This window comes from Colossoma macropomum, unplaced genomic scaffold (genome assembly GCF_904425465.1).
Source record: "Colossoma macropomum unplaced genomic scaffold, Colossoma_macropomum, whole genome shotgun sequence".
Classification (NCBI taxonomy): domain Eukaryota; kingdom Metazoa; phylum Chordata; class Actinopteri; order Characiformes; family Serrasalmidae; genus Colossoma; species Colossoma macropomum.
The window spans coordinates 911,058-921,944 of NW_023495565.1; the positions used below are offsets into that span (position 1 = coordinate 911,058).

At 40.9% G+C, this 10,887-nt stretch overlaps 1 protein-coding gene across 1 annotated transcript; it reads right to left on the reverse strand.

The window, feature by feature from the left end:
* Positions 1-3,094: 3,094 nt before the first annotated feature.
* ier5l (immediate early response 5-like) lies at positions 3,095-5,491 on the reverse strand. Its single transcript, XM_036563005.1, has one exon. The coding sequence runs from the start codon at positions 5,317-5,319 to the stop codon at positions 4,450-4,452; it is 870 nt and encodes a 289-aa protein (XP_036418898.1). The 5' UTR covers positions 5,320-5,491; the 3' UTR covers positions 3,095-4,449.
* Positions 5,492-10,887: the final 5,396 nt, after the last annotated feature.

Below are 10,887 nucleotides of genomic sequence, written 5' to 3' on the forward strand. Positions count from 1 at the left end.
TAAGAACTAACAGCTATAGCTGTATTTCCTATAATGATAGTTATGTAACATTAAGTAAATCTCCACATCTCCATCTTGTAGCTAATCTAGGTTTGTAATAACAGTACTGTGTAGTTAGACATGTATAGAAAAGAAATTTACGCTTGTTTTCTTGCGTAACCCATTGTCTAGTTCTGACGCAATACCCTTGTTACCGTTTACTTTCACTGAAAAATTTGAGGAAAAAAACACTTCTGACTGGAGGCTTCATTGTTGTCTTTTTTCATTCTTGTAAAAAGCTGGGCTCCTGAACTCTAGGGCATAAAGTTAAAAGTCAGCTTTTTTTCAATTTTCAAACCACAAGGTACGTAACTCTTTAAAGGGGAATTCCACAGATTTTTCAAAAAAACGTTTTGATGTGAAATGCACTGTTCTAGACAAGCTAGACAACTGACAACAGTGGTGATAGGAACCAGATGTCTGAAGCATTTGAAGGGGAATTCCACTGATTTTTTCAAAATTTCTTCATAATTCAGTGGTTGAGCTGTAAACAAAATCCTTCCGAGTGGTTTGATGTGAAATGCTGCATTCTAGAGAAGGTTACTGACTCTACAGTGGTGGTCTTGGGAACCAAGGGTCATAATGTCTATATAACATAAATATAGCCGTTATATTTACTATCCAAACCCATCAGTGAATTACGTGTCTTTTGAGTTTTTGTTTTTTATATGTCAATATTGATAAAATAATTGTATATGTAAAACACGTATGTTTTCTTTGGGGACATGCATGTACCTTTCCACCATTAATGTATTTTAAAAATGGTTTAGGCCAAAATCTAATCTTAAATATATTGTAAAACTGTATACCAGGCAGTATATTTATGATCATTTCATGTAAAAACTTTTTGAGGGACGTTTTAAAGGTGTTAAATTCTTCAGACGTCTGGTTCCTGTCACCACCACTATGAACAATTATAACTCTGCAAGTTTCTCTAGAATGGAGAATTTCATACCAAACCACTCAGCAACTGAATTATGAAAAAATAGGTAATATTCCCTTTTATTTTGTCATTTACCTTTATTATTCGAAGTGATGGAGTACTTTCCTATGTCTTGGCTACAGTTTTTTTGTCTTTACTTGATTTGGTGGAGTGGAATTTTTTGTTGCTTTATCATGAAGAGGCCGATCATGAACCATGTTTTATTTTTATGGCCTTTTCAGCATCTGCCCAGTCACTCTTGATGCTGGTCTATGCGTTCCCACTACAGTGGGTTTCAGCTCAGCTTTTGCTGACTAATTTGGATAAAGGCAAACGATTTAATTCAGCCATTTCACCCCCCTTCCCCTCCCCCTGCTCTGTTGTATTCAAACGCAGTGCTCCACACTCACGCCTCTGATAAGATAAGACTGGTGTGTCTCTCTGTGGTTTTAAGAAGACTCAGATGTTTAAAGTTAAATTCCACTTCAGAACATGTGAGTTTGAAGGTGTAAATGAAATCACCTGATTGACACCTGGCTTTAGCCCGGTTTTAAGCGCCGGAGGGCTGTTGAGGGTGGCGGGTGGTTAATTACAAAAGGTTTTATTCACACTCACTTTAAAATATTAGGATTTTCGTCCTGTTTAGGTTTAAAAAGTAGAAAGATTTTGGTCCCTGTGCTAAAAAAAAAAAAACAAGCGGTTTCCCATAAGGAACAGATTCGTTTTTGAAACAGTTCAATCTATGGCCACAGGGGGGAGCTCGCCACACATGGCTGAACGTAAGCCACTTGTGTACGACGAATACAATTTTCCAGAAGAATAATAAAACTATTCCCAACAAAATCACGAAACGCCTTTAAATTAAAGTCAGCTGCTTGTGTGAATGTTTACTGCGCGACGCTGTACGTTTATAATAGTGCGAGCAAACGTCGATATGTAGCGTTTCTCTTAAACGCAATTACGTCATTATAATCGCCTTTTCCCGAAACAGTAACCTGTTTATAACTTAACCTTGCCAGATTCTACGACACTCAAAAACACATTCGTCCCGTCCTCCGCAAAAACACACACACACTCGATACGACGTTGCTTATGTACGATTTAAAGCCTAAAGCTCCTGATATCTGTTTAATGGCGCCCAATTTACCTGCATTTTTTGGTTTAAGTTATTTTTTAACAGCCTGGCCGGAGTAGGTGCAGCCCCCGTGCTCGACGCTGCTGCAGCAGCTCAAATTGAGAGGAGTCGAGAGGTTTCAGCTGGAGATGGAGGAGGAGGAGGATGGGGAGGGGTGGGGGTGGTTATGGGGGAGCAAACGGATCCGAGGTCAGCCCGAGGTGCCGCTCCATAGGCGCTCTAATACCTCCATTCATCGATTTTGAAGAACACCACCATGTGGCACACAGCAGAGATAACACAGCCTGCGAGTTTTTTTGCAAAAGTGCCTGGCTAAAAAAAAAAAACAGAAGGTCTCACAGCAGCGCCCAGTACAGCACTGGTTAGAAAGTACAGCATGCAGCACTGTCCATCTCACAATTTCTGTGTTTCAGCTGTAGTGAATTCTAGTGTGTTTGCTTCGTATCTTGTGGCTTCAAAATGCCTCTTCTCTACTTGCTTGTGAGGTCTGTTGAAAAAGTTTTGACAGGCTGCTAAACATTTAAGGCTCAAAATCAACAGGACCCCAGAAGGCTGATACTGATGAAGGGGTGGGTAATGTTCAGAAGTGTGCAAAACTAGTGAAAATATTAGTCTGATTGGAGTAGGCCACACATCCTTCACAGTGAGGTAGAGCCCATGTGGCCTTCTTACAACCTTATTCAGTGTTTTTATGTTATTCATGCTATTAATTTTTTCGGGTGTACACAACCATAGACCAATGTGGCAAATGTTAACTATGTATGAAAGCATTGCAGCAGCAGTTGCAGTAGTCCTATGAAGCCACTATGAAGTACTATTTTGTCTCTGGATGTAAAGTTTACTTTCATGTAGTGGTGTGTTAGCTGCCAGATGTATAATAAAACAGTGTTGTGCTGAGAATGTGCAGTGAGGTGGCCCAAAACTCTTCAAGCTTGCCATGTATCCACTGCTTTAGCAGAGAAGTGAGGACAAGAAGTAAGAACACAAGTCACCAGAAGTGAAATTCATTTTTTATTAAGGTTATAAATTTTAAACAAATACTTTCTAAAACAGTTTTACCCGGTGATATACAATTTAATATGCACAAAAATACAAGAATACCAACAAAATATGGAGAGTACGTCTGAAAACGTCTTTAATTCAGTACACATAGTGCTTATATAATGTGAGGACTTATGGCTAACTTATGAGATTGCCTTTTTAGAACAAAAGGTCTAACATTGTAAAAAATAAAATCAAACCCACAAAACCAAGCAAATGCTGGCATCATGAATTACTGTGAAGGCTTAATCAACTTTTAAAAGAGTAAAAGGGAGGGAAATGCTAACGCTCTGGAGACCAAACAGTCAACAACAAAACAAAATCATAAACCCAAACACCTGGCTGATTAAATTCCGTCGTGCATTCTGGGAGTTGTAGTGTTAAATCATGGCCCCCAACGTTCAATGTGATGATGTGACTGGCATAGGTGGACTACAGACACACTGGAGAGGAAACTGGTGCTTTAAGTCAGTGCAGTCAACAAAACGCACCAGGCCACTTCAAAATACAGAGAAGACAACAAGCCAGACAAAAAGAGAGGGAGTTCAAATATTGCACCTTCATTAGCCTACACGATTGCCTTACATGATGTTAAAGATGTAGTCAGAAATATGCCAGTCCTCTGGAGCTTCACATGGTGTTTCCGTGAGCAGCAAGTTCGAATAAGTCGTGCTGTGTGTAGTCTTTTCAGAGGCTTAAAAACGCAGGATGGTAAATGTAGCCTTATAAAAGTATTACATACCACTCTAACGTATTATTTTACCGACAGAGAACGTGCAATGTTAGGCTGATTTTGCTTGGATTATTTCAAACATTACATGGGTAATGTGATTTTACGTTATTTTACAAGAGATCTTTGTGAAAGTTCCTTGTGAGTGAAACTGAAAAGAACAGAAAAACCAGAAAAAAACAATCCACTAGCAAACACATTCAGACTTCCCCATGTTTCGTGGTGATAGCTAGCTAGCAGTTCGCGTTTTCTGGGGGGCTTTAAGGCAACGAAATTCAACTTCGTCAAGATTATTTCAGTAAAGTTAACTGTTTGAAAAATCATGTCAACATTGTCTGCTTTAAAAGGACACGTCCCAAGTGGTAGCTAACTTAGGCTACAAACCACTCTTCGGCTCCCTCCCTCCCCCTACCATTGAAACGAAACTAAACCGTAACTTAAAAACAAACAAAAACACGTTTAAATAACATCTCGCTGCAAAAATAAAGTCGATCTGTGTCTTAGACTTTTGTACAATTTCATAAAGCGTTTGTCTTTGAGTCCGGGGCTGTGTTTTTGTCTCTCTCTTCACCACACGCGGGGTCAAAAAGCTACGATGGCTCTCGTCCAGGCGCCTAAACTAGCCAGCGCTTGCTTGCTGCAAAACTGGCCGTTAAACGCCTGCTCCAAGTCCGCCTGCCTGCTCACGAGTCCCGAGAAACCCGACCCGAATATGGAGATCAGGTTGGAGATGTTGGCCGTGTCCAAGCAGTCCGAGCAGCAGTCCTCGAGCTTGGCTCGCTTGCACGGCGCAGGCTCCGCCGAAGTGTCCTCCAGCTCGGGCGCGTAGTAGCAGCAGCTGTAGTCCGACACTTTGCGCTTTTTAGCCGGGCTGCTGCACGGCTGCAGCGGCGTGCAACAGTCCTGGTGCAAGCAGCCGTTCTCCACCGTGGTGACTACGTGTGTGTCCAGGTCCAGCACGGTCGTCTTGTTGCAGTGCGCCGGCGAGAAGTCGCACGGCGACGGGGACGGCGGCAGCGGGTACGGTTCCGCGCAGCAGCTCCGGTAGAAAAGGGGCTCGGACGGCTTGCACGCCTCCTCGGGCGTGGTGGGGGAAGAGCACGGCTGCGCTCCGCACAAGCTCGGCGGCTCGCTCGCCATGCCGCCTGCGCAGCACTGCTGCTCAGAGGCTCCCACTTCCTCGCACTCGTCAGAGGCGGCCACCACGTCGAGCGGGTCGAGCTCCTGGATCTCGTTGCACACGGTCATCACCTCCTCGTACTGCTGCATCCGGTAGATCTCGGCGTACTTCTCGTTCATGTAGACCTGCCGCGCGTTCCTCAGCACGTACGACACCAGCAGATTCTTGTGCAGCTTGATGCCGCCGCGCTGCGTCCGTGAGTTGTGGATCTTCCGCAGCGAGATGGAGATGAGACTCTGCGCGTCCACCGCGCACTCCGCCGCGCTGATCATGGTCTCGGGGGCTGGCTGCTTCTTCTTTTGCCCTCCGACGGCTCCTTACTCCCGAGGAAAAGCGCTCAGCTCAGTCGAAATCGCGGTGTTTCGGCTGGGGGCGAAGGTTTGAGTACTGTGCTCCGTGGAGAAACATTGAACCGCGCTCGTCGCTTCCAGTGCGAGCGAAAGGCGCCAGCGAGCATTTAGCTTCAAACCCGTCGCCATAGTATTTATACGGCAACGCCGTCCCCCGCCCACTTCGTCGTCGCCCAATCAGCGGGTGAAAGCGCCCGTGAGTGGCAGGCAAGTCCCGTCCACCCGCACTGAATCCGTCCAATCAGAGCGAGGCGGTTCTTCTGTGCTATTCAAATTCCAAACTGACTTTAGCAAACTGGAATGTTCTCATGAGGCGCTGAGACTGTTGAGGACCCGGTTGTCTCTTCGTGCACACATGTTGGGTAGGGTACAGTTCAATGCAGTTTGACGAATGTCTGCACACAAATTTTGATTAAATGCGACTAAATGTAAAGGGAGAGGCAAGAAACGACACAAAAGTACTATATTATTGTGTTCAGTGCACTACTTACGTTTGCCTCCCTCGCTTTCTTTAGGCTTCTTTGCTGTTGAGTACTTTTCGTACGGTAGTGTTTTAAGTAAATGTTGTTGTAAGTTTTCTCCAAAAGGTATTTCACAGTATGTAGCCTCAAACGTACTGACATTTTCATATCTTTTGATGTTATGTACCAAAAGTACGCATTTTAACTGTTGGCATGGACTACATGGACATGCAGACACATAACGCTACATATGTAAATTGTGAGAGAGACTGTTCTGTAGCACAGACACTTAGAGTGAAAGTAATCATTGTTACTTCCGGCTCTTATTTTACATCATTATTAATTGCATATTAAAGGCATATTAACTCAGATATAACTTAGATATAAGCATTGGAAAGTAGTATACTCAGTATAGAAACTCCCTTATTTTATTAACTTTGAATTAGAAATGACGTGATAGCACTTTTTCTTTTCCGATGCCAATATTAAAACCTTGAGTATCGGCTAATGGCGACATCAGTCCGATATTCCTTATTTAAACGAATACAGCCACACCAATTTAGCATTATATTCAGCATTATTACCCAGCGGTTACATTTTTCATATACTGACATAGTAATAATATGATATTGCAGATATCAATATAAAAGATAGGGTTGCTATTTTCATTTTAAGCATCATTCAAAATACAAAGAAAGTCACTGAAGTCCACAGGAGTTATATTTTGCATACATTCTTAGATAATAAGAAATCAGTCAGAATGTAATGTAGAAGATAAATAATTTCGTAAATGTTTGCTACTTCCCCGGTAACTGTGCTGCAAAAAGGTGTTTTGTTTTTCCCCACGTTATGTCAGTTTTACCTTAGTTTTACAAACCTAATAGACTAAAAAAGCTTATAAACAGTAACTACTGCACTACATCACTGTAGGAGTTTTTCTCACATTGCTTTGCTGCTCTCCGTAACTAATGAAACCGCTCTAGCATTAGTGGGTGAATCATGCAGATCCAGCAGATCATGTGAAGCTTTCTCTCTCTCTCTCTCTCTCTCTCAGATCTCCAGTGTGCAACCACAGGCAAAGTGCTGGAGCTACCAGCTCTGCATCTTAACAATGCCTAGGATCAGGAGCACCCATCTCTTAGCTATGCATTGCGAGGGAAGAAATCAATACGCATGTGAGGGGAACCGTCTCAGACCAAGCTAGAATGGTGATAAGGCAGTGGAACGGTGATTCGTTAGGAGTATTTGTCCAAAAAGAACAGAGCGAGAAAAAAGATGTGGAGTGTTTTTCATTTTGTGGTGTTAAAGGCAGGATGTGTACTTTTTGCATGGGTTACAGTTCACATTTTAGGACAAAACAGTGTTGCATGATGATAAGAATGACTCGCAGTCACAACAAAAAACACATTAGTAACCAGAAATGCATACAGGTAGCTTGTCGTAATGTAATATTTGAGGATGGTTCCTCACTTATGTCATGCTGCAAATGCAGTGCTAAGACAGTTTGCAGTAACTATTGGAGAACAGCTCTGTTGGAAGTGCTGACCTGCTGTTCTTATTAACTTCTTAAACTGCAGGCATATTCTTCAGTAATAAGTAATATTATATTACTCATTACTGAATTGCTGTATTATAGTAATAAAGTGTATTAACCAGTAACTGCTAAATTTAGTCAGGAACTATGAGTAGTGGGCGGTACTGATAAAATTCAGTATCATAATATTTTCCAAATATGCCACAGTGTCAGTGTAAACATATTTATGTTTTTATTGATAAAGTTAAGAACCCCATGCTTTGTCAGTATGTGTACTCTACATTAAAGGAATGTCTTACAAACCTTACATAGTTAGTTTGGATTGGACTATTTTGTTCTGTTTTCTTATCATAAAAATATACTAAAGGAAACCTTACATAGTGTTGTAAATGTTAATCAGACAACAGAAAACCAATTCCCAGAAATAAATGTACTATTTATTTATTTATTTATTTATTTTACAGATTTTATGTTAACTGTCGATCCAAAATGGTCTGAAGCTCCGAGTATTGACATACACTACAAGTGTTTGTTATCTGTTAATAGTGCTAGAACAGAAAAGAAGTATCATTTTGCGATAACAATACCTGTATACCAGGAGAGACAATGTATCGCCCAGCACAAATAACTGCTGTGAAACTTGTATATAAGATATGACTTTACCAACTTTAAAGGGTAAACTGGGATTCCTAGGCTTTACACTTGGGGTGCATATTGGTATGTATTTGTGCTCTTTAGGCTGCTGTGCTGAAATACCTGTATTTTATTTATTTGAGTTTATTTGTAAACTTCTAGAAATAAATGTCTTTGTAGAAATAAATTTGTCTGTAACACTAATTCAGGTGGATATGGTCTTGATTCAGGTATCAGGATTGATAGATATGTACATGAAAAATATCAGCTTTCAGCATTAGCCTACAGTTCCCATATTGGTTCATCCCTGCTTCACACGAGGAACCAAAACATGACTGAGCCAGAAAGTTTTTGGTTTGGTTTGGTACCAGGAGTGCTGTCCTAGTAGAAACTTGGTTCAAGTTTCTGTTGTTTGGCCATTGCCATTGTGCCTTTGATCAAGGCACTGAACCCTCAGCTGCTCCAGGGGTGTCACATATGCCACCTTCATCCCGTTCCTCAACTCTACCCCAACTCCCATGAATAATGATGATTCCAAAAATGATCAGTGTTGCAATCATTTGAAAAGCTATTGATCAACAATAGCGGTGAAGAGATTACATTAAATGTTGCATGAATACAAAGCATCGTTTACAGTAATGTGTCTGTAACGGTTGGTAATGGTTGTGGGTGGGGCTATTTACACTTTCAAGCCATGCAAGTGTGAACGCAGCCTTTGAGAGTTAAGGGGTGCTCTTTCAGTCTTTCTGCTGCTAGGCCACCACTCCCTCACAGTTTCTGCAGCAAGCACAGGGTTCAGAGACATCAGCAGAATAGTGTTCCCGATGCACTATTCTAGGTATGTTCAACCACAGATAAAACAGTGCCAATTTATGTCCAAAGTTTCCCCCTCCAAAGGCAATGGTTAGATATGGCGCCATGACAACTCAAAGAACCATTTGAATGGTTAAATGTAAATAGCTCTTTACATGGTTAAATGTTCTTCTTTGTGATGGAGAATGTGTTGTATATGACCTTTTTTAAATGGTTCTATATAGCACTAGAAATGATTCATCTATTGTCATGGAGTTCATTGAACATGTTTTGGTACCACATAAAACTCCTTTGAGTATACAGACAGTATTTTCTGCACTTCAGGCTCTTGGCTGAAGAAGGTTTCAGTAGTCATTTGTGTGCTAGTGTTGCCACTTAGCTAGCATTAGTGCTCCTCTTTGTGGAGTGTGTGGAATTCACAAATGTTCGGGATGAGGTTTCACTGGGTGTCCTAAACTAACACTTAAAAACCATATGACCATATCATTATATTGTGTTGATTTGAGTCTGAATTTTTGAATATTGCAAATCAGCTTGTCTCTAACATTATACGGTCTATGTTGAAGAACCATGACATGTCTGAACAGTAGTTCACCAGAGGTGAGTGAAGACCCTGCACCTGTTTTAGTTAGTTTATTATCTGTTCAGTCCAAAGAAGGAACCATAAAAACACTACTGCATCTAGCTAAAGGCTACTGCCCACCAGCGGAGAAGGTCGGCACTGCACTGCCAAAGCAGCTATGGCACATAAGATGGGCTCACAGAAAAGCATCAATAAAAAAAGAAACTTAAGCTTATTTTACACTCTACTCACTTAGATATAATGTAATAAAACCTTCGATGCAATTTAGTAAAGGTTTGGTATCAGTTGGCTAACACTGTTTTCAGTCTGAAAGGTATGAGGTGAAAAATGATATGACTAGGCTAGAAACATTAGCAGAGGTGACAAGGGACATTTGTATGTTAAGCTTAAGGACTGTAGATTGACATGTTTCTCTGTGTAAATTTCAAGCCACGTTACCTGCTATGGATTTGTGTTCTAGGTCTGAGTTTAATATAGTACAGCAATTGTACTATGCTGAGTGGTGATAGTGTCTCTGGTGGTGGCTGCCTGATGCGACCAGTGTGCAGTAGTAGAGTATTCTTTATTGGTATTCTTTAGTGGTTTTTAATACAGTTTAGTGTTGATATTGACTATTATTTTTTGCTTTCTTAAATCAGTTATATGGGTGTGGATTTATTTCTGACATAAAAAAAGAAAGATAATTTGTACAGGGTTCAGTTTAACTAAGTTGCAGTAGAACTGTGGGATGCAATGTACCAAAATATCACTTTTGATACCACCACACAGTAAATGAAAACAGTATTATCCTTACAGTGGGGTCTAGTAGCAGCCTATAGAAACAAACCAATGTTCTGCTGCTAGCTTTGTAATAAAGAATTACTGTTCTAAGCCTATGTTTTCAGTCTTCCCATCTGACCTCCATTATAGTCACCTCTTTTTGATTTCAGCTCGCAGTGCTGGAAGAAGACAAGAAGAGTAAGCTGCTCGGAGTAAGTTTTGACGGGTCCAGTCATAGCTTCATTGCACTGCACTTGCAGTATTGGAACTGTAATGCTTTTGTAACAGTTTTGTGTCTGTGGATGCTCAAATCCTAATCCCCATGTTTTCCAGCCCAATGGGACTCCACTATCCTTACCTTCCTTCCAAACTCCATTTTGTAATCACAGCAACCACCAATGCTGATGGGCATTTGGGAAAGTTGTGAACATTGTTTTTAAAAATGAATGAAGTCAGATTGGCTCTGTTGTGCAGGATAAGTTCATTGACAACCCATGTTTTGACATCTCTCCTACACTGCACATTTTTACATAATTTCCACATGAATAAACTGAATTACATCAACACTATTTTGTCTTTCAGTTTACTTACATTTGGCAACAGTTATGTTAACGTAATAGATTTTATTAATGTGCAAATGATAAACACACTTGAATGAAGTAAATTCAGTGCTGCTTTTTTCAGTATAAGTACTACTGATACAGGAC